The sequence below is a fragment of the Ursus arctos genome, unplaced genomic scaffold (genome assembly GCF_023065955.2).
Source record: "Ursus arctos isolate Adak ecotype North America unplaced genomic scaffold, UrsArc2.0 scaffold_2, whole genome shotgun sequence".
Classification (NCBI taxonomy): Eukaryota; Metazoa; Chordata; class Mammalia; order Carnivora; family Ursidae; genus Ursus; species Ursus arctos.
Window position 1 is genome coordinate 37,702,754 of NW_026622874.1, and position 27,676 is coordinate 37,730,429.

Below are 27,676 nucleotides of genomic sequence, written 5' to 3' on the forward strand. Positions count from 1 at the left end.
GCGGAGAAAAGTCCAGCCGCGGAGAACAAGCACTTGGAAATCGTTACAGCCCTTCGCCCCAGCCTCCCAGCACGTGGGCGGACTACAGGCTCAGTCTGGACTGGGGGAGTCTCACAGGGCACGCGGTGAGGTGGTCCCACGAAGCAGGACCCCCTGCCAGTCCACAGCGGACGGCAAATCGGAAGCAACAAACGGGTCTTTCCCCACAAATCATCTGAGAATCTCTGCTCTAGAGCAAACCGTGCTGCCTGGCACAGAGCAAGTGCTCAAGAAATGTTTGTTGAATGAATGAAAAAAAACAATAAAAAATCACCCTTTCTCCTGCAGCATAATTTAAAGGGAGGTGCTGATATTGCATTTATAAGGAGAAATACATGTTTGGTCTTCATCCCTGCTAATGGCACAGAGCTTCTAAAGCACTTGGGATTTCCTAAGTGATGAGAATGACAAAGGGGTCTTTTGTTATGTTAATGAGTGATGGCCTGTGGAACCCACCTAAGGTTGGGGACTGGTCACCAGAGGAGTCAACCATGTAATTAGAAGGTTGGAACTTTCAGTCCCACCCCCTTCACCTCCAGGGAGGGGAAAGGGGCTAAAGGTTGAATCCATCACCAATGGGCAATGATTTAATCCATCGTGCCTACATCATAAAGTCTCCACGAAAACCCCGAAGGACAGGGTTCAGAGTTTCTGGGTTGGTGAACGATGGAGATGCAGGGAGAGTGGAGCCCTCAGGAAGCATGGAAGCTTCGTGCCCTTTTCCCCCATACCTTGAGGGCAAGGTATACATCTCTTCCATCTGCCTGTTCCTGAGTTACATCCTTTTATAATGAGCCAGTGATCTGGCAGGTAAAATGTTGCTCTGTGTTCTGTGAGCCACTCTAGCAAACCAATCAAACCGAAGGAGAGGGTCATCGGAACCTCCCAGCCACAGCCTGTCAGTCAGAGCACAGAAAACAACCTGGACTTGCTGTTGGCTTCTGAAGTTGGGGGTGGCAGTGTCTGTCTTGTAGGATGAGCCCTTAACCTGTGAGATCTGACGTTCCATCCAGGGAGACAGCAACAGAATTTATTCGAATTGTCGGACACCCAGCTGGCGTGAGAGCGTTGCTTGGTGGTGTGGGGAAACCCCCCATATATGCATTGGGATTGGGTATAGAATCAAGACAGGTGTAGCTTTGGGGTCTCTGTTCCTAAGAAGGGACACTACATGCCAGGCTCTGAAACGGGGAGTTACCTCTGATCCCCTGACCCTCCCGACCCCCTGGCAGGACTGTGAGCCAGTCTGACTTCATGAGATGAGCTTTCTTACCAGCTTCCTTCAAGGGCCTTCACTGCCACATGTCCCTTTCAGGGAGTTCTTGTCTCTCCACAGACAGACCTCTAACCGGGGCTTCCAGGGGCCCCTCTTGGCCGGAGGTAGGGCTGGCGTATGGCTCTGACCCACGGGCCTCGCACCTGCTCCTGGGGGTGTTAGAGCTGAAAAAGGCAGAGCTCAGACTGCACCCCCCTCACCCTCCCACTGCCTCTATTTTCAGGCTGTCTTGCAGCCGTAAGGGTCAGCCAGTCATGCCGCAGGGACTACTCCTCCCCCTGGCATGTCCTGGGCGTTGAGGGAAGATGGCGGGAGCTGGCTGGTCCCTGTCTGGGACCACAGAGGCAGCTGTTACCACACCCTCTTCCTCCTCATCCCCACCCCAACACTGGGGCTGCAGGAAGACCGGACTGGGCTCCAGTCTCCCAGGCTCCCGGCGGCCCCCTCGGAGGGCTCAGAAAGAACCATAACAGCCTACAGCAGAGCTGATAGAGAAGCCAGAATGGCCCAGCCAAAGGGCTCCCTGGGAAGGAGGCCTGCCACAGCTTTGCCCTCCCCGTCACCTGGGCCTGAGTCTCCTTCCTTCGGGTCAACCCTTGTGACCAGCTGGGATTTGAATCCTCCTGGCGGGAGGGCACTCCTTCATATTGGTTGTTAAGTCTTTAAGGCACATCTGCTTCAAGGAGCCAAAGTGAGTTTGGCTGGGCGAGAGGGCGCCCAGGGTGCTTGGAGAGGGCTCAGGCTCATGGGGCCGGGCTCCGTACGGGCATCCCCACACAGCCCGTCACGCTTACGGGCCTCACAGCCAGTGTTCGAAGCAGGCTGCTTGGGTGCTGCTACTGTCAGATACTTTCATAACATTAATGATTGTTTTCCTCCTGGACTCGCTTGCTGCCTTAAGCAGACAGCAGTGCTGGGTCTCCTGCCTCAGGAGAGGTTTGTGCCAGCGCCCCAGGCCTTTGCTTTCTAAAGCCTGAACCCACCATGCGGAAAAAGGTTGAGGAGACAGGGCTGTCTCACAGGCAAAACAGATTCCCCTAGGGTTGAGAAGGCTCTAGGGTAGATCTGGTCTGGGGTCTGCTTCCTCATTGAGCCCTAAAGACGTAGCAGGGTCTGGGAGGAGGCCCCGGCGCCCCCCAAGAAAGCAGGGCCCCCCTTGCCAAGGATTCCTGCCCCTTCAACTTCAAATGGAGACAGTGGAGGGTGGGCCTGAGGGGACCATGGGACTGGAACACTATGGCCTCATCCGGGCTGGACAGAGCCCCTGGGACCCGGGACCCTTAGCACAGCCGGAGACGAAGGGTCTGGCCCAAGCCCAGGGCAGGCAGGGTAACTGAGAGTGCCGAGAATAACTGAGGTTGAGGCTCTCCCCATCCAGAGGGACGCAGGCTCAGAATCAAGAGAACGTTGATTTCTAGGATAAAGGATGACATTTCCTGAGCACCTCAAATGTAGAGGAAGGTTCAGCCTTGCTACGCTGTTTTTCCTACTTTCCAGATGAGGAGAGTGGGGCTTAGAGAGGGAAGCAGGGTGCCCGAGGTCAAGAGGGCTTGTCCCACCTGCCGTGACTGAGTCAACGATTTTTCTACTAAGCCAGCCTGGTGTCCGGTCGCTGCACGATTCACGGGGTGACCAGGGTCTTGGCGTCTATCTCCATGACCACCTCAGCCTCCAGGTTTGGAAAATGACCCGATGAGGAGTGAGGAATGTGGCTATATTTAGCCTGATGGACTGTGACCCAAGTAGATGTGATCTGAGTGGGTCTCTCCTGCCATCCTACTTCCCCTTCCCTTCCCACGCGGGAGAACAGGCTCGCCCAGGTCTTGCTGGGTCAGACATGCCAGGGCTTTCTACCCAAGCAAGACCATGGAGCCCAGAGTCGCAGGAGGAGTCTGCATACTTGTGGTGGTGGTGACAGGTGGGATGAGGGGAAAGCAGGGTGCCCAAGCTGGGAGGGGGTGGGAGACCAGTACTGTCTTAGGTAATCATAATGATAGCTAAGACTTATTAAGCACTCACTTATGTACCGGGCTTTATTCTAGCCACATACATACATTTAATCCTCATAGAACCGTACAAGGGAGGTACTCCTACCCTCATCTTACAGATGAGGAAACTGAAGCACAGAGGGGTTAAGTGACTTCTCGGGGATCACACAGCTACTATGTGACAGAACCATAATGTGAAGCCAGACAGTTTGATTCCAGGGTCAGTGGGCTCAGCCAGTAGGCCATGCTGGGGAGGGAGAGAAACAGCATGCCTGGGACATCTGGAGGGGTTTAACAGGTCCTGACCGACCCCTTACCCCACCCTGCCCAGGTCTGCCATGGCCCCCTGGCTGTGGTCTGGGAGCGCTGGTCGGGCAGAGAAGGAAAAGAATGAAAACTGTGCAACCCCTGTGTGCTGGGTGGGACATGATGTCATTGTCCTCATCGATGTAAGAGTTCTGCAAGGTCACTAAGTGGTCCCCTGTGAGGTGACTGAGGCTCCGAGAATTTAGGGAGCTGCCAGAAGTCCAGGTAGGAGGCAGGTTTGTCTGACGTGAAAGCCCCTTTCTCCCCCGACTCCCCCACAGTCTGCATAACTTGGACAGGGCGCCCAGGGTTTCCTCCAGGCGCCCACTGTTCACTACCTCCCCATCTGCAGCCCTGCCCTGTGCAAGGGGCGCAGATTAGGGGTGCAGAATGCTAAGCCCCCAGAAGGGGAGCTGAGTCCCTGCAGTGGGAGAGGGCAGGCTCTGGGGGAAGGCTGGAAGGCGGGCTTTCATTTTACTTGGCTGCACCCTGTATGGTGACGCAGGCCCGATCACCTGGGCCCAGCAGGTCCCAGGTTTCCGAAGAGCAAGACCAGAGCTGGGATCCATCTGAGGCCAGAGCCTCCCCAGACGGCGAGGTGGAGTGGTCTGCTGGCCGCAGGAGTTGGCGGGCACATTCCAGACCCTATAAAAAGACAAGTGCCCTGGATGCCAGAGGCTTAGGCTGCTGCCTTGTGCACAGGAACCTGAACCCCAGGAATGTACTGGGGCCTGGCCGAGTCTGCTGACACGGGAGGACTGGCAGGGGTGGGCCCACTGCTCTCCGAGGGCCGGGGATGGGGAGGCCAGGGATGCGGAGGCTGGGGACGAGCTGAAAGGCTGAATCCCTCCAGACTGGTCCTGCCCTGGGCACCACCAAGGCCTACCTGACCAGTGTGCCAAAAATCATCCAGAACTTAGAAATTAGGCAAAGGGAGGTCGCCATGTCCTTGAAATGTCATGTTGGAGCATTTTATAACAGGCCTGGCCAAGGACTATTTCATGATCTAGGACAAAGTTTATCAGCCCCAGCCTTATTCACATTTCAAGGACAATCCTTTCTTGGTGGGAGGGGGCCGTCCTGGGCATCGGGGATGTTTGGCAGCATCCCTGGCCTCTACCTGCTAGATGCCTGTAATGTGGGGACGGTCCCCACCAGTTTCCCAGCATTGCCAAATGTCTCTTCCCTCCCTGCCCTTGAAAACCACTGAGCTGGGGGAAGGTGCCTGTTCAACTCTCACAGTTCTGTCCTGTGGAGATACAAATGGTTTCTGCCAATAGAAAAGATAACACGAACAGGTTCCTATTTCATTGCCCCGTGGGACATCAGTCGGCTTAGGATCTAACCTGGTAATCTTATTCCGTTATTTCTTTCTCCAATATTATATACTTCTGTTCCTCGAATTCTCTTTGAATCAGCTTTAACCTCCTGCCTGCTCTCTTCTCGGTTGAATTAATCTTTGACACGTGTTCCTTCTTTATTTTAATCCGAGGCACGTTTGCACTGTTTGAAACGCATGCTTGGACACAGGATTGCTCTGAGGATGAAGTAAAATAATGTAGCAAAAGCAATCAATTCCCAGTCTGTGCCCAATAATTAGTAACTCTGATCCTTGGTGCTTGCCCACATGGGTGCCCTCAGGCTGGTCAAGGCTGGAGTGGTGACCCTTCCAAAGTCCCCTTTCACCCAGTCAGGGGTACCCCCTAGGAGCAGCATTCCTCAGACCTCAGGGAGCAAGTGGGGCTTCAAGGAGCAGAGCTGGCTTGAGAGGGTCTTGGTCTGGCTTGGCCCTGAGGTCTGGTCTTGGCTTTCAACTACCCTTGGAAATCCCACTGCCCTTCTACTGGCCCCCGTGGTGACTCGGTGTCTAGTCCATCCTCCTGCTTCTCTGACAAATGGTGCCCCTTTGTGATCTGCATCCCCAGCCTTCACTCTCCTGGGAGAACTCTGGGACAGGGCTGGGTTAGACACAGGCTTCCCAAGCCTAAGGTAGGCTTCTCTCTTGGGCAAGTGGAGTCCAGCCCAGGTAGAGGCTGGGGCCGGATGCTCTGAGCGTCCATTCTGGCCTGGGCAGGCAGCAGCTGCACAATCAGGAGAAAGCAGGGTTACGGTGGGGGGCTGGGGTCTGCTCTCGTGGGACTCCTCCTGTGCCACTCACCAGGGAAGCAGGGATGGTCATCCTCTCCTGATATCAAGAATGCCACATCAAGATGCCCAACACAAGGGACAGGCTTGCCCACACAGCCAGCTGGGCATGTGCGGTGATCTAACCTCTCCGTGCCTCAGTTTACTCTTCTGTAAAAATGAGAAAAATAGTACTACCTTCCTGTGGGTCTGTTGTGGACAATAAATGAGATAATGCATACAGAGCATTAGAATAGATCCTGCACAATTGTGAGTGCCCGACAGCTACTGGGTGTTGTTAAGCTGGTGATCGTGAGGAGGAGGAGAATTTGCTGGAGGACTGGATTGGGGTGGCCAGGAAACCCATTCAGATAAGTTGGATGTTTCAAGGAGTGAAAATGAAAAATCTAAGAGAAATCAGGGACAGATAGCGGGTGAGGTGAAGAGGAAATTTTTTTTTTTAAAATCCTTTGGTCATACCCTTTGAATCTAGAACAACCCAAGGGTCTCTGTGAGCGGGGCTTTGTCACTGGGGATCCCACTCTGAGGCACTGTGGTACCTGTGTAGGAAAATTCCTTATGTCGATAAAAGGGGCACCGCAACACACCAGGTCTTGACTCATCCAGTAACTTCTCTCAAGTGTATGATGTTACCCCCATCTTACAAACGAGGGGACTGAGGGCACGAAGTTATATAACATGTCCAAAATCACGCAGCTAGTATATGAATGGTCCTGGACTCAAAAGCATACTCGGGTAGCTCCAGAACCCACTCTTCCCCAACCTGGCTGATCTCAGAGCCCCTTCCCCCTCCGCCATGATGCTACACGGCCGGCCAGGACATCAGCACCCCCCGTCCTCTTCTTGCCATCCTCTGAGCCCCTGTGTCTCTCCAGAACTGCCCTGGCCTCTCTGAGCCTCCGTGTCCTCCCGTTCAGGGAAGACCCGGGTTTCTCCACTGACACAGAACAGGCAGAGTTGGGGGGTACCTCAACTCCAGTCCATCACCGGCAGCAAAAGCTGGGGTGGGGGGAGGAGATGGAGAGCACGAGAAAGCTCCTGGGGGGGCACCAGACCTTGCTGGGGAGCAGGTCCACTTTCCCACAATCAAGGGCGCCAGCTGCCTCCTGACTCTGTTCTCACACAGGCAACTGTGTGACAAGGCTTCCTTGTCCCCTGACCAGCCCTGCCCCCTAGCTCGCACCCGTCTAACGCTCAGACCCGCAAAGCCCATCGCCTGGTGAACCGCGGTGCCTGTATCTCAACAGGACCGAGACCAAAATCCCTGTGTCCCTCCTCCCATCTCCGCCTGCTCCTCCCCGGGTGCCGCCTGTCTTGGTAAAGTGATACCGCCATCTGCTTGTCACCTACTCTGAAACCCGAGCGTCATCCTTGCCTCTTCTTCCCCTCCCCCATGCCTCCGTCCCCACATCCAGCAGGCACCAAGTCCTGCTGAGCCATCTCCTCACTATCTCTCTCCGTCATCCTCGTACCCATCATGCCTCAGTTCCAGTCTCCCCCCCTGCCTGCCCGCACAACTTCTCCTCCTTCTCCCTCCTCTCCCTGCTTCCCTTCTCCTCCCACCCCAGTCCACCCTCTTCATGGTGGCCCGAGAGATTTCTCAACCTCTTGCCTCCAGCACTCCGCTCAGGGGGCTCCCTGCTGAGGCTTCTACCGCCTCTCCCCTGGTGCCCCAACCCCTCCTCCAGGACCAGCTACATAATCGATGGGCCAGTATAAAATGAAAAATGAAAAATTGTTCAGAAAGTAGGAAATAAATGCCATTAAAGGTGTTAGGATATAAAGCTTTTTTCTTCCTCCCATGGTTTCCTTTTCGACCTGTCATGGTGTTTTTTATTGCCCATTTACTGTTGTGGGGGAAAAGTACAGACCCCCACCGGCACTCCTTGTCCTCCTCCATGACCCACTGCATGCTCAGTCCACTACCATGCAGCGGCCAGACGTCCTGCCCCTGGGCTAGAGGTGGGGAAGTGGAAGCAGGCATCTCCCTTCCCGTGGGCTTGCTGCCTCCACCCAACGTGGGCAGCCAGCACACAAGGGTATGGCCGCCTCTGCTCCAGGAGACACTAAGTATCTGGTTGGGGGATAAGCCATAAGCTCCCCCAGGCGATCATTCACTGAATGGGCTGTGGTCCTGTCAGCCCAGGGTGGGGACAGCCACTGCCATGCCCTGTCCTGAGACACCCAAGACCCACGTGTACCCAGCCCTGACCCTGGCCCAGGACGCCAGCGGGGAGAGACTGAGCAGTATCTGTCCGTTCAGGTGGGAAGCTGGAAGGAGGTGGCAGGGGGGGAACTGTGAGTGGGGCCCCGGCTCTAAATACTAGTGCAGATACCATTGTTCCATTGGTCTTCACTCACAGAATAAGGATTCAAAGATGAAATCGTTTAAATTTGCAGCACTATAACCACAGATCATTAAACCCCAAGCATGGCGACCTTCTAAGTGCAGGCCCCAGAGCGACTGTATAGGTCACAGGCTCATGAAGTTGGCCCTGTTCTCATCCTTCACATCTCAGGGTAAACATCACGTCCTCTGGGAAGGACCAGGTCCTTCTCCAGTAAAATATCATGGTGTCCCAAATCTTACACATTTTCCATCTCATTTTAACTACTTGTGTAATAATTATAATTATGCTTAATTGATTTGATTAGTTAATCCCTGTGAAGACTGGAACTATGTCTACTTGGTTCCCAATTATATCCCTAGCATGTGCCAGGGGTATAATAGGCACTAAATAAATATTTATTAAATGAATGGGAAAGTTAATGAATTGATCTGTGGGCCTCCCTTCTTATAAACTAAGGGTTATTTTGGATGACCTGAAAGTCCCTAACCTTTCTGATACCTACAAAGCAGCCGGTAGGTAAGAGAGAGATGAATATCTGATGTCCCTTCCTTCTGGTCTAACTCCTCTCATTTCTCTCCTGCTGGATCACATGGAGATGAACGTATAATTGACAAATGGAATGAAGAGTCCACAGCTAGAAGCTGGCTCTGTGACTCTCTCACCTACCCTCTCTGGGCTTCACCCCAAAGCGATCAGATTAGGATCCCTCACCGACTGTTAATAGTCCAACTTTGACATGTGAAGTGATATTCACTGCTTTGGAAAGCTTTCTGGTCAGGTTTTCCTCTTCCAGGAAACTCATCATCTTGTGTCTGTGAGCTCTAGCTAGACCTTACCCAAGGCTTTGTAACTCCAGCCCACACGCTAAAGGAAAGCACACAGGACCATGAGAAATTTTTAAGGCAGCCATGTTTCAAGATGGAAGATGACAGACCCAGTAAGGTGTAATTTAACCCCATCCAGAGGGCAATTTCTTTTGAAAGTAGCAAACTTCTTAAGAAGTTGAAATAGAAAGAAGGCACCAAATATAAAATCCTGAAGAGTGGGGTGGACCCACAGCCCTCCTGGGTTAAGGGACACTAAATACGAAGTCTGTCTTGTGGAAGGTTCAGCGCCCCTTCCCAGCCTTTGTTGTATGGGCCCTGCCCACAGTTCACCTCACTCTCCTTCCACACTCGGAACCAGAGTTTTTTCTGTTTATAGCCAAGCACACGCTTAAAATCCCAGCTTCTCACCAGCTCAAGATAGATTCCCATGGAAACCAGCATAAAGGAGAAGCAAAGATAAATACCTTTCTTTCAGGCCCTGGATGCATGTTAATTGGCCTCCCCCCTCCCTCCCCCCGTGATATAAATGCAGGAAAAACCTGTTGAGATGGTGGATCCATTGTTCTGTCTCCTCGGGGGCCTAGACAGTAAATGCCTGAGAGCACTGTTTCTACAAGGGCTTCCCCTAGAAGTCCTCAAGCTGTCACCATGTGGGCAACACAGCGGTCACCAGAGCAGGTCCTAAAGTCAGAGAGGCCTGACTTTGAGACCCTATGACAGGACTTGCATGTGGGGTGACCTTGGGCAAGGTACCCAAACTCTCTGAGTCTCAGTTTCCTTGTCTTTTACATGGATTTAATGGTGTTGCCTCACGGGGGGCAGTTAAGAGAATTAAGTAAGACAGTAAACTATTTAGCACAGAACCTGGCATCCAATAAGCTCATGGTAAATGGTAACCGTGTTTACTGTTATCTAGCTGCTGGGTCAGGTCAGCCCTTCACCTCTGTAGGGCTCTGTTTTCTCACCCGTAAACCAGCCAGGAGGGGAGGAGATAGGACAACAGGATGCTGGAAAATCCCTTCCAGATCTGGCATTTTATGGCTCTGTGTCCATGTTATTGGTGAAGGGGCAAGGGGAACATGGTATAGAGCCCTAAACTATGTGCTCTCTTGGAATTCCTAGATCCCACTCTCCCGGGAGGCAAGTTCCTTCTGGATGAGATCCAGGAAAGGGAACGTAGCACTCGGCCTCCGTTGCTCGGTCGCTGACCTTACTGAGCCTCAGTTCCTGCGTCTGTCAGACAGCATCACTTCATGGGGCTATCGTGAGGATTTTCTGAGCTTCCTCGCATCCGGTGCTTAGCACAGTGCCTAGGCACGGTAAGTACTCGCTCAGTGCTGGATGGTAACCTTACGGAATCCAGAATTAGCAGGTTTACCCTGCAAAGCTGTGGAGTCGCCCGTCAGCCCTGCAGGTGGCTGGGAGGGTGGGGTCTGTGCCCTCAGGGGATGGGAGCTCCAGCACCACCCACCAGCATGCCGTCCACCAGCCGGCCTCCCCCAGCCTGGGGCTGCAGGAGGGGGGTAGGAGGACCTCTCTTACCAGGCCAAGGTTCAGAGTGTTGTTGTCGTCTTCCGGCATGGGCAGGTACACAGCCAGGGCCACACAGTTGGCAAAGATGGTGAGCAAGATGATGGTCTCGAAGGGTCTGGTGTTAGGGTTAAGGAGCGCCCTTGAGTGAGGCGTGGGACTGGTACCCGTAAGGGGAGTGGTACAATGCAGGCCTTTGGGCCCCTGCGGCTCCTTCCCTGCTCTCCTGTAGGTTATAGAAATGGCCAGGTTCTCCTCGGGAGCAGGTAACTTCCACTTAGATGGGATAGGAACTTGGCTGAGGGCTACTCAGCTTTAAGGGCTAGGAAGACGTAATGCTTCTTGGCAAACACCTGCCCATCCCCCAACTAGCTGCCCCCCCCACCCCCGGGGAGCCATGATTTTCTAAGATTCTCGCCAGACAACTTGGGGGGCTCACTCAGAGAACTGGTGAGGGATGCTGGGGTTGGGTATCCACAGGACAGGACCAGGAAAGGGGAGGCTGCAGAAGTGGTACCCAAATCCCCCCCAACCTGAGGAAGGAATGGATAGGCCGACTGAGTCAGCAGCCTACCCGGCCCCCTCCCCAGCCAAGCTCACGTGCCGGTGTGCGCGTCCCACACCCACTCACGCCTCCCTCCCAGGCGCACCCACCCCCTTCACAGTCATTTCCCAAGGGGCACCCCCAGGCCCATTCCTTTGTGGGCGAGCAGCCCAACCCAACCCATAGGCTGAGCCACTGTAAAGCGGGTGGTGGAGGTGGGGACGGGCCGCAGGGTGGCAGGCACACTATGCAGAAGGTCTGGACTGACTACCTGCTTCTCTTCCTGCCAGGGTCTGAGAAAAGGTGGGCCACAGGGGCACAGAGGCGCAGAGGATGGAGGAGAGAGAACCCACCGGGGGAAACCCGACCCCCCCGGAGACAGGCCAGGAGGGAGAGGCAGTGGGAGTTCCATGTCACCAGGTGGAGCTGAGGGCAGCAGGGCCCACTCTGACCCCAGCCATTCCAATTGGGCCCACGTTTTCCTTATCCTTCCAATTAGCCCTTATTCCCCTTTCTTCTGGGGAACAGCTGGTGGGAGTCCAGTGTTCCAGAACCCTACAGAAATATTTCAAATATTCCTGACCGCTCTGTGAGAAGGCACTTGACACAGCCCCTCCCCCCAATCTCCTTCCTCCCTTCCCCAAATAACCCAGATATTTTCATCATTCTTCCTCTCAGAGCTAATGCAAACAGAGAAAGGGATTGCAAGTCCCTGTCCCCAGAGTGTTATGTCTGAGTGAAAACCGCCAAGGCATCACCCTGCGCCCGGAGCGCCTCACAGCAGCCCTTTGTTCAAGGCCGTTTCTCCTTTGACCCCATCCTCCGCTGGACGCCCCTCGCTCGGCAATCTCTCTGCCTTCACACCCTCCCACCAAGGGGGAGAATCTGCTTTTTTCTCTCCCATCCTGTATCAAAATGAGACCATTGCCTCAAACCCCTCAGTGGAGCCCCATGATCATGGGGTTTGGGCACACCTGTGATCTGCCCCCGTGAGACATCCGGGTCCCTTCCACAGATGGTTGTCACCAGGCCTTGGGCCCAGCACTCAGGCGGCGGCCCCACCAGTTCCTCCTGCTGCTCCCCTCCCCCTCAGCAGAAGCCTTCCTTCCCTAAGGCTCCTTACACCCCTTCTGTGGCAGTTCACCCCATCTCCAAGTCCCCAGTCCCCCTACCCCCAAAGTCTGTGATCTGTGACCATGCCCTGCCTCCCTCTCCCACATCACACAGGCTCTCCCTGACACCCTGCGGGTCCCAAAGGATACTTCCATTCCACGATGTTGATGCAGGCCTTCCTCACGGGGTTCTGGAGGGTCAAGCAGAACAGGGCCCGGGGGGGCCTTGGCAGAATCTCAGGAACGGGCTTCTTGGGTTGTTTCTTCCTCAGGCCCTCATCGTGGGGTGAGGACGGCTCCATGGCTTCCCTGGTGGCCTCGCTGTCTCCTGTTCCCCCACCCCGCTGCCCTCTCCGCCCTGCGTCCCCAGTGCCCCCGCCTTGGGGACTGGACCGGCTGAGCCTGCTGGGCCCAGCATGCCCGGCGGAGCCAGCCAGGGGGCGGGGGCAGGAGGATTACTCTCCCTGCTCCCAGCAAGTAAAATTAGCCTCCACTGGCTCCCTGCTGCCTGGCCTGAGCTCCTGAGGCCAGGCAGCTGTCATTCCTTCCCAGCCCAGCCAGTGACATCCCAATATGTCCCTAAGGAGGCTGGTAGGGGGGTGGCAGAAGGAACTTTCACATGGGCCTAGGAATGGGGGCAGTGGGAGACAGGATGGAAAGCTTCAAGGCTGGGGCAATAGAGAGTTCAGGAAGGGGGTAACCTATGATATGGAGCCTCAAACTGCAGATGCTCCCGTGTGCCAAGATGAGCTTCCCCCGCTCCCTCGCCCCACGGCACCCTCCCAAACACCATCTCAGGACCTGCAGCTAGCTGTCACGCCAGACCTCGCCACCCCGGGCACACCCCGTCAGGAAAGCTAACTCGTCCACACCGGGGCGAAAGTCTCCCTCAGAAGAACGTTGAGCGTGCACACTTCGGGCACAATGGGTAGTGACTGTGTGCTTTGCACCCTCCTCCCGCAACCCCTCCAGCCCCTCACTGTGCTCCGGCCCCTCCCTGACACTGTGCCTGGGACACACTAAGCTCTCTGTAAACGTTAGCTGGATGCAGAGCTGACCGAATGCCCCACACCACCCGCAGTAAGTGCTCCGAGTTGTGGGTGGGGGTGACAAAGGGGCACCAGGGAAGTGAGGTAGACTGATCTGGAATCACAAAACTCAACAAATCTTTTATTTAGCCTCTTGGTACAAACACAGCGCCATATGGTCCCATTGCCCACAGAGGGATACAGTCTGAGGGGAAAATTAACGCAGTCCTCAAGCAACCTGGGGGGAAAAAGGATGAAAAGGCTACACTGGGGGTCAGGGGTGGGGGTGGGTAATCGCCCTCCATCAGGGAAGCCAGAGTGCTTCACCAAGGCATGCACTTGGCCTCTTCCCAAGTCTGATCTGGGAGAAGTGCAAGCAGCAGTCTGGCCTCCTGTCTGGGCGTCTGGGTTCCTCTGGGGTGGGGGGGAGCCGGGGGTGGCAAGCAAGCTCCCAAAGTGGACGCTAGGATTTGAGGCCATCTCGTGGACAGCAAGGGCACGGCTCATCCCATCCAAAGACCAGCCGGCCTCCTGGGGAGTCGCAGACACAGGGCTGCACCCGTGGCGACAAAGGTCGAGGTCGAAGAGGCCACCACAGCGGGTGGTGCACAAGCTGGAGCTGAGCTCCGACCTTCCGCAGCGCGGGGCTGGGGCAGAGCGGGAGGCCCACCCAGGGACGGCCGTCCTGGGTTGCCCCCTGCCGCCTGGAGCGGGCACGGCGCGCACCCGGAACTTCCCCGGGGCTCCTCCCCTCTCTGTGGTGCCCCTCTATCCCCATCCCTGCACCTCTACCCCAAGCTGTAAGGAATGGGGTCGGTGGTGGCGGTGGCGGAGGGACGGTGTCGCAGACACCGCAACGCCGCGGACCCGCAAACGCCAGGGGCCTGCGCCGCACCGCGGGTGACCCGACAGTCCCCGGGCTGCTCTCGGGAGTGGGACGGCCCTGGCGGATCCCCCCACCCAGCCCCGGTCCCCGCTCAGTGGCTGGATTCCTCCGACTCAAAGAACGGCGAGGAGGAGAAGCAGGAGGACTCGCACGACTCGGGCACCAGGGAGCCGGGCGCCCGGGCCTCGCGGTCGCCGGGGCAGTCGGGCGGGGAGGCGGAGGGCGGCGCGCCGTCGGGGGCGGCGCTCAGCAGCTCCTGCAGGTACTTGATGTAGCGGATGGCGGCGCGCAGGGTCTCCACCTTGCTGAGCCGCTTCTCCGCCAGCGCGCCCGGCAGGTGGCCGCGGAGGCGCGCGTAGCCCTCGTTGACGCACTTGACCCGCTGCCGCTCGCGCTCGTTGCGCTTCTGGATGAAGGCGGGCTCGAAGGGGTAGTCGTACACCCCGAAGGCACCGGGGAAGGGCACGTAGGGGAACACGCCCGCGTAGGCATCGTAGTACTGCGGCTCGGCCGGGCCCGGGTACAGCAGCAGGGGCACGTTGCCCAGGGGCTCGGCGGGAGGCAAGGGCGCCCGGCGCGGAGGGGGCACGACGCCCAGCTGCATGCAGCTGGGGGGCGCCAGGGGCCGCCGGTCCGCCAGGGCCCGGCAGAAGTTATTGTTCATGGTGCCGCGTGGAGCTGGACCCAGAGTGAGACCCTCCCCGAGACGCCCCTGCCTGGGGTCTGCGTGGGCCCGACCACAGGGACGAGTCACATCGCCAGCAGCAGCCCTGGGGTACCAGGATGGGTTAGGGCTCCTCTTCGCCCTTTGGGATGGCCTCCGAGATCGCCCTGCCAGGAGTCATCGCCGTGGCCTAGTGTGGCTCCTGGCAGAGGCTCAGCGGCACCCTCTCCGATCCCGCCGCGGCGCCGCACAACTCCGGGGACCCCTGCCTTCTTCCGTGGCACCCATGGGCAGGGCAGCAGGCCTCGGCGCCCCGCCTCCTCCTGAGCCCAGCATGGGCACCTCCCACGGGCACTAACCCTGGGACTTCATACTTGGGGCCACGGGCACCGGGTTCTTGTTCCTTACCATCTGGGGAATCCCCCCGCTGCCCGGGCCACAAACCGTCGGCTGCTGTGAGGAGTGTGCCGGCTCAGCTCGGGGAAATGTTTCTAGAGAAGAGGGGAGTGAACATATCAATTAGGAATTGTATTATGTGCTCTTCTGAGTCACCCCACCCCCACCCTCCAAGGGGCTCGTGAGCATCCTGAGGGGACCCGGTGTGGCTGCTGAGACCGCTAAGGGCAGAGCAGGGTTCAAACCTGTGTTCACCCTTTCATGGCTGGGGGACCTCTCTGCGGCCTGCTTTCCACACATGGAGATAACTCAACATCCCTCACAGGAGATTAAGAGTAATATGTGAGAATCAAATGAGAAAAAGTAACCAAAAAACACCTCCTGGGCCGGCTTATAAAAAGTGCCCAGTGACCCTACGATTTAACAATCACACTACTAGATATTTACCTAAAAATACAAAAATACTAATTCCAAGGGATACATGCACCCTGAAGTTTACAGCAGCATTCTCTACAATAGCCAAATTATAGAAACTGCCCAAGTGTCTGTCCACGGATAGCCGATGCATAAAGAAGAGGTGCTACATATATACAATCGAATACTACTCAGCTGTAAAAAAGAATGAAATCTTGCCATTTGCAACAACATGCATGGAGCTAGAGTATAATGCCAAGAGAAATAAGTCAATCAGAGAAAGACAAATACTATATGATTTCACTCATGGAGAATTTAAGAAACAAAACAAATGAGCAAAGGGGAAAAAAAAAAGAGAGAGGCAAACCAAGAAAGAGCCTCTTAATTCCAGAGGACAAACTGCTGGTTTGCAGCCGGGAAGGGGCACGGGGATGGGGGAACAGGTGGTGGGGATTAAGGAGCGCACTTGTGATGAGCACCTTGCATTATATGAAGTGCTGAATCGCTGTATTGTACTCCTGAAACTAGTATTACCCTGTATGTTAACTAACTGGAATTTAAATTAAAACTTAAAAAAAAAAAAGGGCCTGATGATGTCATTTCCTTTGAGAGTGGGGATCAGATCTTATGATGGATACCTTCTAAGGCCTTCCATCTAAGGGGCTCAAAGACTGTTTATTGAACTAGCACAGTGGCCACCACAAGCCTACCAAGGGGGTAACTCTTTCCTGAGGAAATGAATCCGATTCCAAGGGACTTAGGTGTTGCTGGGACTTCCAGGGCAAGCACCAAAGCCTTCTGTGCCCCAGGGCCTGCGGATCCAGGCTGCACCCTCCCACCCCGTCCTGGGCTTCTCCTTCTCGGCACTGACCGGAAGTGTCTATTCTCTCACTTCCGTGTGCGCAGAGCCTGGCCCGGCTCCTGGCCTGCTGCAGACGCGGCACAATGGCTTGTTGAATAACTGGCCGGGGGTCTAGGCAGCAAGCTGGGCTTGTCAGGGCAGGGCTCAGTTACACCGGCCTCTCCCAGGCTCCAGGAAGCTGCTATCTCAGAAATAAGTGCTCTGCATTGAATTTAAACGCCACCCGACCCTCATCACATGTAGTTAGCGGATTCAGCCTGAGTATAATTTCCTCCAGGAATTCTCTCAGGCCCTGTTCTCCCCACTTGTGTGTGTCCTCACTGTCCTACAAATGCTGTCTAAGCACCTGTCACACTACTCTATCATTGTCCTCCTCCTCATGGAAGATGGAATGAGCAAGAGCTGTACCCACACAGGGAGTGATGGGGCAGCGGGAGGCCTTGGACACCGGGCAAGGCCTTTCGATGAGACAGAAAGGGGCTAGCTCTCTCCCTGACAGGGGGAGGTTGGTGACTCAGATTCCTGAGGGAGTCTCCTTCTGCATTTTCTCATCTTTGTCCTTAATTGGGTCCCAATTCTGTCCCCAGCTGGCTCTGCCCTCTATGCTGAATGAAAACCAGGAAGAATCAACAGCGATTCTAAACGTCATGGAGATTTGCATCTGCTCTCAAGAGTGGAAGCAAATGCGCCAGACATCAGGACAAATTCACATATCCCTCCCCTGCTCAGCAGCCTTTCAGGGCTCCCCGCTGCTTTTGAGGGAAGGTTCTAGAAAATCTCTTTCCAACAGACTCTCAGCTCCGTCAGGACCAGTCTCCTCCTGTCACTCTCTGCTCATTCCTGAGCTCTCTCCTTGGCTTCTACTGACAGGCCTTGGGACCTGTTTCATAGCTTCCTTGATTTTCCCCATTCCTGCCAACCTTTGAGGGAGCTCCGCCCATGCTGACTGCCTGAGCTCAGCACCTCCCAGCATGGACTTTCGGGATTATGCCTTCATTATAAGCCCTTCATTGTAAGCCCTTCATTCCTAGGTAATGCCCTCTGCCCCTTGCCCAGTGCTGGGTACATAACACTGCTGAAAATTATTGCTAGCAGTGCCCTGTTTTGGTAAAAACATGGAATCCAGACTGTACGTTCCCACGTGACCCCCGTCTACTTAAATTTGATTTAATTATTCAAATTTAATTTGATAGAGGGTCAGAAGTTTATTTATATCTCGTGACAATTTTACAAATATAACTTAATATGTATTTGTATTGACTCAATATTCAATACTTATTTACATTTCAGACAAACTGTTTCCGTTCTTTTCATAAAACCATTCAGAAAAGTCACACACAAGAAACCTCACAGCTTGAGGGCTCTTGGGCCACTTCTCTCTTTACTGTCAGGAGAGAGCTAATAACCTGGCAGGGAGCCCAGATGAGGACACACCCCCAGCTGCACTGTGTTCTTCTTCTTCTGCCATCGGATCCCCCACCCCAGACCAGACACCGAGGACACAGTGCGGTAGGCTATCACCCAGAGGCAAGAGAACCGTTCACTCCGCACTTACTTGCTGGGGCCCTTTGTACACGAGGGGTCGCTCTGGGCCCTGGGATAGAGCAGTGAACAAAACACTGTAGTGAAATAACAGTAATGATAATTCTAGCTGTTATTTATTATTTATGATGCACGAGCCACCGTGCTACGTGCTTTCCATGGACCATCCCATTTAACTCCTACACCGTTCTCGTGAGGTCAGTGCTAAGATCACCCAGTTTTACAGATGAGGAACCCGAGGCTTATAAAGGTTAAGGTCCTGTCCGAGTTTCCACAGTTAGTAATTTCGTAAACTAACAAATCTAAACGACCATACCCTTCTTCACCCCTTCCCTCAGGATGTCTCCCCGCGGCTTCACATTTGAACCAGAAGATCAGAGGGGCTTGTTCTGACCTAACACAAGTATTTTATTAACTTATGATTCCTGTTGGAGGGGATGTTCCCCTACAGATTCGAATAATTGTGCTGCGATTGAGCGTCCCTGCTGGTGGCGGAGGTTTCGCAGGTCACCTTGGTCAACCTTGGGAAGGGAACGCCCCCTTGAGGATATTCTCAGGAGGGTGGCCGTGGAGCTCTGCTGGTGGGAAGGCAAGTACTGGGATGTAATCAGACGGGGTCAAACACCAGGAGCCGTACCCCGGGGAAGAGCCCCTTGCCTGAGCTTAGACACCCTGAATAGTGGGATGGTCCTCACTCAAAGATCGGCAGCCTGGACAGGATCTGATCTGCAGCCCCGTGCTACTAACCCTTCCGCTCAGGTCACCGGACGGGGCAGAACCATTTGCTAACAGTGCCACCGTGTGGCGATGAGAAGCAATGGCAGTAGCTGATGGATGAAATTCCAGGTGGGGACCTCATGACTGTGAAGTTTTAACCAACTTCCAGGTGTAACTCCCCTTGGGAACTGTGTTTCCAGATCTTTTGGAAATCTGGGGGGAAAGGAAGACCCTCCCCAACGAAGAGTCACTCGGTTTTCTGTTAACATGCACTGACTCTCTTAGTTGAGTCTGTGGATCAATTCACATCCCCTAAACTTTCATTATATACAGATACATGGAGTACGTATAATCAAGCATATTTTGTTATTTGTTTTGAACAAGAAATAGCACGTTGTGTCAGAATTAGGCAACTCACTAGAGAGAAATGTGGTTCGGAAGTTGGTATAGGAAGTCCCCCGATCCCCACTCCCCTGCCCCCCGCATACATTAGCAGTGGTGGTTGATTATGGACTGGGTCAAGTTCAACCAACCCATAGAGTGCTTTAAGCAGCCACAAAATAGCACCGCGGGCAACACTGCCTACTCTTCAAAGGGGCCCTAGCTCCTCTGTGGGACTGAGGGCATCCCTTGCCCGTGGCGTCCCCCCAGCGCCTCACCGTTCTGCCCCGCGCTGGTTTAATTTCTCCCTGGCATGGCAGAGCAGATGTGCCTGGCGAGAGGCACCCGAGATTCTTCCATGAAGCTCACTTCATGATGCAAGACACTGAGCTGCCCCTTTTAGGACCGCGATATGTTCACACCACACCGTGCACAGCTGCTTTGTTAAGGGCCGACTGTCAACAAGGTATTACACCAAGGACTCCACAGCCCTCAATCCGACTTGCGACAGAGAGAGTAAGTTGCCAGTGGGGGTGTCCTGGGCCTCCTTTCCAAAGCCCTGCTGTTCCTAATTGTGCAGCATGTAGCATTTGCCCCGCCAGCATTAGCTCCCTGTTGTCACATGCTGCCAGAGGCTCTAATGTCACAACCCCCCAGGACGGCACATTATTATAACTCCTTGCTGACGGTTTCATGAGCACTGCCTGCTGACCCCTGTCCCAGCGCTCTCCCAAGTGTCCACTGGCTACTCAGCCCGAGCTCCCCACCCCGCCCTCCACTCTACTCTTGGTGGCCAGCAGGCAGCCAGCGGGCGCTCTCCCCAGAGAACCTCCTGACACTGCCTCCCGACCAGGTTGTGAACTGTAAGTGAAAGAAGGCCTGTCTCATACTTCATTTTTAAGACCAAAGTATGTGCTCAGTAAATGTTTGTTGATTGACACTGGGAATCCCCGGGGAGGGCTGAACCATCCTTTATCAAACAAAGGGAGATGTGAACTTCCAACAGGCTTTACCACTTAAGGAGCAGGTAACATAATTTTCTACCTTTGCGGCTTCTCTCACTGTCTTCACTGGGACTGGAGCCAGAGGGGGGAGTCTGAGGTCAGACGCTGGCTGAACACGGAACGCACGGCTTCAGCAGTGACTTTGGGGAAAGTGAGTTCATGGTCCTCTGCTCCTCCCACCACTCGGAGAGATTCCTACAGTTGACAGATCCAAGATGGTGCTTCTCAGCACCTGACTCGAGACTTCTTCCAGAGCCCCGCCACCCCTGCTGCCAAAACCCGGGAGAATTCATAAGGAAACCAAGCACTCAAAATGACAGAGTGGGGGCCCTGCCTGGCTCAGTCGGTGGAGCATGCAACTCTTGATCTCTGGGTAGTGAGTTCGAGCCCCACAGTGGGTGTAGACACGAGTTAATTTAAAAAAATATTTTTAATGACAGAACTCATTGGCTTTGTGCTGTCGTCTTGCACATTCTCCAGCCTCCAGCAAGGCTGTCAATAAAACTTTTCCCAGAAGCTCCATGGTCAAATACTTTGAGAAATGCAGCCCCCTTCATTCCCTTTCTGGGAGATTCACAGGGTTCATTAGCATCCCAGAGAAAGTCCTGCAGTAAAGAAAGCTGTTTTTGGTTAACTCAGAAATTCCCAAATGGACATCAAAACACTTCTTTTTCCCTCAAGCCTGCTAACATCGAATGGAATACATTTCAGGGAATGGTACCTTAAATCTCCAGGATAAATATGTACTTTGTCTTTTTTTTTTTTTTTCAGATTCTATTTATTTATCAGAGAGAGAGAGAAAGCACAAGCAGGAGGAGCAACAGACAGAGGGAGAAGCAGGCTCCCCACTGATCATGACCTGAGCCGAAGGCAGACACTTAACCGACTGAGCCACCCAGGCATCCCTGTACTTTGTCTTTTTTAAGTAAGAAATGTCATAACCTCCCTTGGAAGTGTGTCTTATAGCCTATAACTGTTTCTAGAAGGATAACCTCACCACTCCCACCATATTCATATGCAACACCCCCAAATACCTGTGTAACGTATCATTTCAGCATCTCAATGATATTTCACTGGATCTGACCAAGGAAGGGGCAGCCAGGCCCAGTGACCACACACCCTCATAGTGCTTTTGGAGGGTTGGAAACGGCCTTATCCTCTGGGCAGAAGCGGAGCTTGTGCAGGCTGATCTCAGCCCCTCTGCCCCCCCCCCCCGGTACCGGACAAGGCAGTGCTGCTGTGGCCTAGCCTCACACTGTCCACCACGCCACCATTCCCGCCCCAGGTTTTGGAAAGCTCTGGTTGCTCCCGAGCAACCTGTGTGCACCACTCCCAGCAAGAGAACAGCATGGCAGAGCTTTGGCACGGGCTGACGGAGCCATGGGCTCAAGCATGGCGTCACTCGGCTGGGGATCTCCAAGAAGAGGAAAGGAGTGCAGAAAGGAAGCCTAACGGGGATTAGGCGCCTTCTGATGTCTGATATTTCGCTTGCTGCTCTGCTCTCCCTGTCTTGTGTAACCCTCACCGCCCCCTCACACTTCTATTTCCAGAAGAGGAAACTGAGGCTCAGAGAGGAGAAGAGAGCTGCTCAGTGTCACACAGCTTGGGTGCAATGTACCAGGGTTGGGTGAGGTTGGTACAGCATGTGTCCTACTACCTGTCAATTCACCCCCGAACATCTCCTGAGCTCCTTCCAGGAAGCCTGCTGTCAGGGGGCACTCAGCACAGGACAGCCGCAGCTGCTGTCCCCAGTTTGGCAGAGGAAGGAAGGACTGCATGTCGGTAACAGGGCCCATCACATAACTAGCGCTCTCCCATGTGCCGGACACGGTTCTCAGTGTGCTCTCCCTACAGGCCAGGAAGGCCAGCGCTGACCATATCCTGTGTTACAGGAGAGGACGGGAAGGCTCAGAGAGGTTAAGTAACTTGCCCAAGGTAACACAGCTGGTACAGGACAGAGCTGAGATTCATATCCAGGTGTTTGGGCTCCTGAGTAAGCACCACTCACTACAGTACTTGCAAGGAGAAATCCCACCAGAGAAGTGAAAGCAAAAGGAGTTGAGAGGAGAAGGTAAAGACACCCAGCATGATGTGAAGGAAAACGCACTGTGCTACAACCTCAGCTCTGTTCCTGATTTTTCCCAGAACTGGGACGTGGAAGCAGGAATGTATGCCTGATCTATTTGGTGATCAAATGGCTAAGTTTGTAAAATCACTTTGTGAACGATAAAGTTCCAGACAAATGTAAAAGGATTATCATTATAAAAGGTCATTTTAGAAGAAGCAGCCACCAATTGGATACCATCTCTCTCTACATGTTGGAAGGGCGAGAGTTAAGGGGTTGGGAAGATTTCTCAAATATCCTTGCAATCCTGCTATGAACTTCGGGAAAACCTCATTCTTGCATTTATCAGCAAGGGACTCGCTAGATTTACCTTCAGAAACAGGGACCTGCTGGCTCAGGAGCCGTTGAGAGCTTGGAACTCAGAGCACAGCTGGACCAGAAAACAATAGCTAACTTGTATATAAGATTTCCTCCATGTGTTGGCCACTATTGTAAATGACACGGATACGTGTACTTGTTTACACACACACACACACACACACACACGGCCAGTGATTTAATCCTCACTTCAAGGTAGGTACTCAAATAATCCTTATTTTGCAGGTAGGAAACTGAAGCACAGAGAGGTAAAGTAACTTTCCTAAGGTCACACAGCTGATCAATATTAAACTTGGCACTTAAGAGAAACTGGCATACGCCTTGGGACTGGTGAGGCATCATCATTCTGTCCAGGGGTGAGTCTCTTTTAACAGCCTAAGAGATTGAGTAAAACCAAAATTCAAAAGAGATAAAGAGCATTCCAGTCATTGCTCTTTCTACCTACATTCCCACCCTTGCCCCCTGCTGTCAGTGACACCCAAAATGCAGAAGAAAGACGCTACAGTCTAGAAGCCAGGACATCTGGACTCCTCCGCATCCAAAGCAACTAATAGGTACTAACGTGACTGGTGGGCAAACCTTAGCGTCAGACAAAGCTGCTCCTTGCCCAGCCTTCAGAGAGGGTGTGAGCAGAAATAGCTCGAAGGAGCCCAACGACCTCATGGTGGGGGTGGGGGTGGTGTTCAGGTTGCAGGAGGGCAGCTGGGGAATGAAAGGCAAAGGGAAGGGACCCTGGTCAAAATGTTGATGGGAGCCCAGTATTTAACCTGATTCCCCCGGCTGAAGGAAAACCAGCGGCTTCCAAATGCAAGTTGCTCTGATTCCTGTTCGGACCGTTGCCGGCACCGAGTAGGTGCTCAAGAGCATCTCCGAACTCTTGTGATTAATCAGTGCTCGTTTCCGAGACAAAAACGAGGAAGGAAAATCATCCTAGGGATGCCTTAAAGCACGGGGAGCGTCCACCAGGCAATTCTGCCGGAGAGCTCGGACCGGGAAATTGGAGCTGGGCCTGAGCTTCCCCCGAGGGGGACGAGTCGGCTGCAGGCTGGGGACGCGGGCTGAGGGGGCACCACGGGGGATGCCCCCGAGAGGGCTGCTCTCCCGAACCACCCACTCAGCCATGAGGGTGGCGGTCGCCTCCCTGGGCCGCCTGCCCTCAGCCCAGCACCCACCTCAGGCTGAGACCTGGGCTTCAGGGCCCCTATCACTGCCAACTCAGGGAACAGAGGAAAAAGAGACTCTCGTCCCCTTTGCCACAGAAGAGAGTTGCCCTTGTAGGCGATGGGTATTTCATGGGTAAAAGAAATCCCTTCGGGCCACAGAACAAAAGTCTGAGGTTCCCTGATGCCCCTCCCAGTCAGATTCAGAGAGTTTGTAGGTGGGAAGTGACTTTCCGCCACGGGCTCCAGGAACAGGGTCTGCAGTGAGGGAGGGGACGCAAAGTAATGTCGCTTTGCACCGGCGATGCTCCACGCGTGGGATCTCATTGATGTCGGGATGTCCCTGCGAGGAAGGTGTCTTCCCCCCTCCCCACCCCAGGTCCTTCCCCCTGGTGGCCGAGGTCCCAAAGGCTCCCGGCACGCATGGTCACCAGGGTTCTGGATCTGTCTCTCCACGCACTGAGCCCTGTCTTAGACACAGCTGGTGCTCTCTCTCTGCATCCTGTCAAAACCTGGCGTTCAATCAGGGACTCTGGGGCCAGCCAACTGTGGCTTGGGATCCTGGCTTTGCCACTTCCCAGCTCAAGCAGCCCGAGCCACCCTGTCGTATCTTCTCTTCTGTGGGTGGGGGACAGCGGTGGCTGTCACTAGGGTCACTGGGCGGGTCCGGGACGCCCCGGGGGAGAACGTCGTGGGGTGCTGCCTGCCTGGTCAGTGCCCCGCGACATCTGCTGCCGCCGCTGTGGCTGGGAACTGCTCTCCAGGCTCTAGTCCTGCCCCACGCAAATCCTCCAGGGGCACAGAACCAGTGCCTCCTCAGCGTGACTTCGATCGTGTTGCCCCCATCTAGACAACGTATGGCTCCGACAAGCGTACACTCCCTTGCCCAGCACCGAAGGTCCTCAGCAGTGTGCCGTCCTCCTCTTCTTCCGACCTTCTCTCTCAGCCCATCACCCAATCAGCCCCCACCGCCGGTGTGACCCATGTCTCCACACCAGCCTCTGCCTTCTCCCCACGATGCCCAGGTCACTCCCGCCCCAGAGCATCAGCCCTGCCTTTCCACCCATCCAAACTCAACTCCTCCTCTGGAACCAGCTGGAGTCTGTCCTTGTCCATGCAGACTTTCCTGCCCCTCGCATTCTGTTCTAGTCTTTCTCTTTCTCCCCTGCATCCTGAAGCCTTTACGTGTCGGTCCCTCAGTAGCCATCATTGGTTTGGGGACCAATCTCTCTGCTTGCTGATGACCTTGCCGATGATCTTGCTCCATGTTTGCATCTTGGTCTCTCAAGGAGCAAGGCAGGATGGTGCCTCCTGCACCCCAGCATCCTGCAGGGCCAGTGCTGCTCCTGACACCCGGGAGGTGCCCCAGAAGGAGCCTAATAGTGGAGGGGCGATTCAGTGGCCGAGCGCGTGGTCATCTGTGAACGCCGCCCACGTGATCCACAGAATGCTGCGGGGGCACAGGCGCTCACGGGCCAGTCTAGTTTGTCTCAGGCCTGTGGTGGAGCAGCTATACAGACCTTCCGGGCCTGAAAATACAAAACTTTTCAGTCCAAACTGCTTCCTCTGGCAGCAGGATAAAAAGCATAGGAGCCAAACGGAAGAAAGACAGTGTTTAACAGGGACAGGATCTTGGCTCACTTCACAGGGAAGGGGGCTGCAATTTATTGGGCACCTACCATGTGCTAGCAATGTATTTAATCCCCTCATGCTAACTTTTCTTCCCTGTGTTGCAGACAGGGAAACTGAGGCTTGGAGAGCTTCAGTGAGATCACAGTTCTAGGAAATAGCAGAATTTTTTAAAAAACTAAATACTTCTATAGAACTTACTCTGTGCTAAGCACTGTCTAAGCACTTCTCTCATTTGATTCTCACAGCAGTGCTGTGAGGTAGATATTACTGACCCACTTCAAAGGTGACCGGGCAGAGACCCGGATAAGCAAATGGCCTGTGGCCACACAGCTACTAAGTGATGGATCTGGAATTTGACTCAGGCCATGACTTAGGCCATGCCCCTAACCACTGCCCTGCACCACCTCCAGCCTGCTCCCATGTTCAGACACAGGACCAAGCTCTCCCCTGCCCAGACCCTTCACATTTTAGCTGAGTTCCAGGAGACCTTTCCTCCAGCTGATTCCACCCAGAAAACCCATACTTTAGTCTCTGGGCACTGGCAGGCATCAGGCATTGGGCTAAACCTAGTGGCAGTAGACTCTCCCAAGATCAAGTCCACGGAAAAATTCCCAGTTGGTGGCAAAGCCCTTGGCAGCACAGCTAATCTCGCCTGCTCCCCCAGAGATGGGTGCCGTAACACCAGCCAGCAGGTGGCTTGGCTCTGCTTTCCTTTCCTTTGGGGAGGAAAGCCATCGGGGGTGACTAAGCCCTGAGTAAACTGTTCCCAGCCTCACTCCTCCGGGCCGGGTGGGGCCGGCACTGTTTCGGGACAAAACTCAGACACATCCCTCAGCCCCGACCTTTGCACAGTTACCTCTCTGGGGAGCACTCCGCCAGCACCGCTGCTGCCGCTCACAGAGATCTGTGGCTCGTGGGCCTTCAGGGGGACAGAGGGATCTCCGGTGCTGCCCACCTGCCCTGCGGTGCCTTCGGCAGCCTCTGGCCCGGCTTCCCTGCCACAGCACCAGGAGCCAGGTACACTTTCCTGATTAAGCTTCAAACGGCGACACACCCAGAAGGGGAGGGAGGAGGGCGGTGGAGGTGGGGGGCTCCTCTGATCTGGGATCCACTCCCAAGGAGGAGAGAGGGCCACTCTTGGCCTCCTGTGATTGGCTGCCCTGAGTCCAAGAGAGACAAATGCAGCTCCAGCTGGAGCCAAGGGCGAGTGGAGATGCTGTCCTCTCCGGGTGCTGCCCAGCTGAGGGCCAAGGGGGGGGGGACGGCCCACCTGGCCCCCACTGGCAGGGAGCCTCCGAGAGCCTCTAAAATGGAAATCAGTGCCGCAGGAGGGACTTGAATTAGAGCTTAGGAAATGCCTCCTGAATGTGCAGGGTGCAAAGCCCAGGAAGGCACAGGGAGTCTCTTCTCGTGGGGGCAGCCTTATGCTTAGGGGAAGACACCCCTCTCTCTGGAGTGGTTTGATGACACCAGCTTGGGTGTTGGGAGCTGTTGTGATCACTGAGCACTCCTAGGGATGAATGGGGACTAAGAGGGGTGCAGTGGCCCTCCAGGGACACAGTTCCAGGGCTGGGCAGGCCGCTGACTCGCATTGCCGGACTGGGGGCTGCCGTGTGTCCACTGGGGACTTCAGGGCGGCGAAGGCTATTCCACAAAACTGCCTAATGCCAGAGCCGGAGAGGCCTCTTGGAAGCCACCCAGGCCACAGAAACTGGCACCCAGAGAGGGCAGGGTTTGCCCAAGACACACAGCCAGCTAGCTTAGCCTTCTGCAAAGCAAGTGCCCCGCTCTGGCAAACAAGCCCCTGCCTCGTCACCCCTCACCTCTGCCATGAATCCCATACTGTTTCTCTGCACAAAGTCCCTGGGGAGCCTATGGGACCCCTCTCAGCAGCAGGGGAAGACACTCCATTCCCTCACGTGGTTACAAACACCACTGAGCTCTTATTTCTTGCAGGCTCTGTTCCGCTCACACACGCAACCAAACACTGCCAACACCCGGTGAGATAAGCTGCTGTTCCCACTTCTTGGTTGAAGAAACGAAGACAGATTAATTTGCAGAAGTTCACACAGCTGGCTAGAGCCAGCGCTGGGACTGGGACCCGGGCGGCCTGGCTCCCGCGTCTATGCCTCTGACCACTACGCTATAGTGTCCTTCGGTGGCGGCCAGGTCCAGGGTTTCCGGGCGTGGGTCCCCTTGGTGCCTGCTCTGAGCTCCCCTGGCCCCACTGCACCAGCAGAAGCTGGAGAAGACCCTCCCTCGCTGCTCATTCACCCCCCTCCTGACCCCACCCCGTTCAACCAGTGGGAGACTGAAATCTAGGGAGATTTGGTGGTTTACAGATGTCGGGTCTGAAGGTGCTTGAGACAGCGACCGCTTCAGGGGGCCCAAACCAGCATCATCAGCACCCAGCTTCTTCCAAATTTCTG

The 27,676-nt window shown here is 54.7% G+C and overlaps 2 protein-coding genes across 3 annotated transcripts in view; both read right to left on the reverse strand.

Annotated features, from left to right (window-relative positions):
* Nucleotides 1-12,631, reverse strand: part of CACNA1S (calcium voltage-gated channel subunit alpha1 S) — a 68,719-nt gene extending 56,088 nt beyond the window's left edge. The window contains exons 1-2 of one of the 2 annotated variants that reach the window (XM_044377782.3): nucleotides 12,269-12,631; nucleotides 10,475-10,580 (exon numbers count right to left, since the gene is read on the reverse strand). In XM_044377782.3, coding sequence (XP_044233717.2) covers nucleotides 10,475-10,580; nucleotides 12,269-12,420 — 258 coding nt within the window. In that variant the 5' untranslated portion in view covers nucleotides 12,421-12,631. The remainder of the gene's footprint in view (nucleotides 1-10,474; nucleotides 10,581-12,268) is intronic. The other variant, XM_044377783.3, reaches the window with a different exon arrangement.
* A 1,492-nt stretch (nucleotides 12,632-14,123) lies between these two features.
* ASCL5 (achaete-scute family bHLH transcription factor 5) lies at nucleotides 14,124-15,185 on the reverse strand. The gene has a single exon (XM_026480684.4). The coding sequence runs from the start codon at nucleotides 14,694-14,696 to the stop codon at nucleotides 14,124-14,126; it is 573 nt and encodes a 190-aa protein (XP_026336469.2). The 5' UTR covers nucleotides 14,697-15,185.
* Nucleotides 15,186-27,676: the final 12,491 nt, after the last annotated feature.

What these genes read in the sequence shown, in the direction of transcription:
- ASCL5 (XM_026480684.4), bottom strand. Translation starts at nt 14,696, where the DNA reads ATGAACAATAACTTCTGCCGGGCCCTGGCGGACCGGCGGCCCCTGGCG.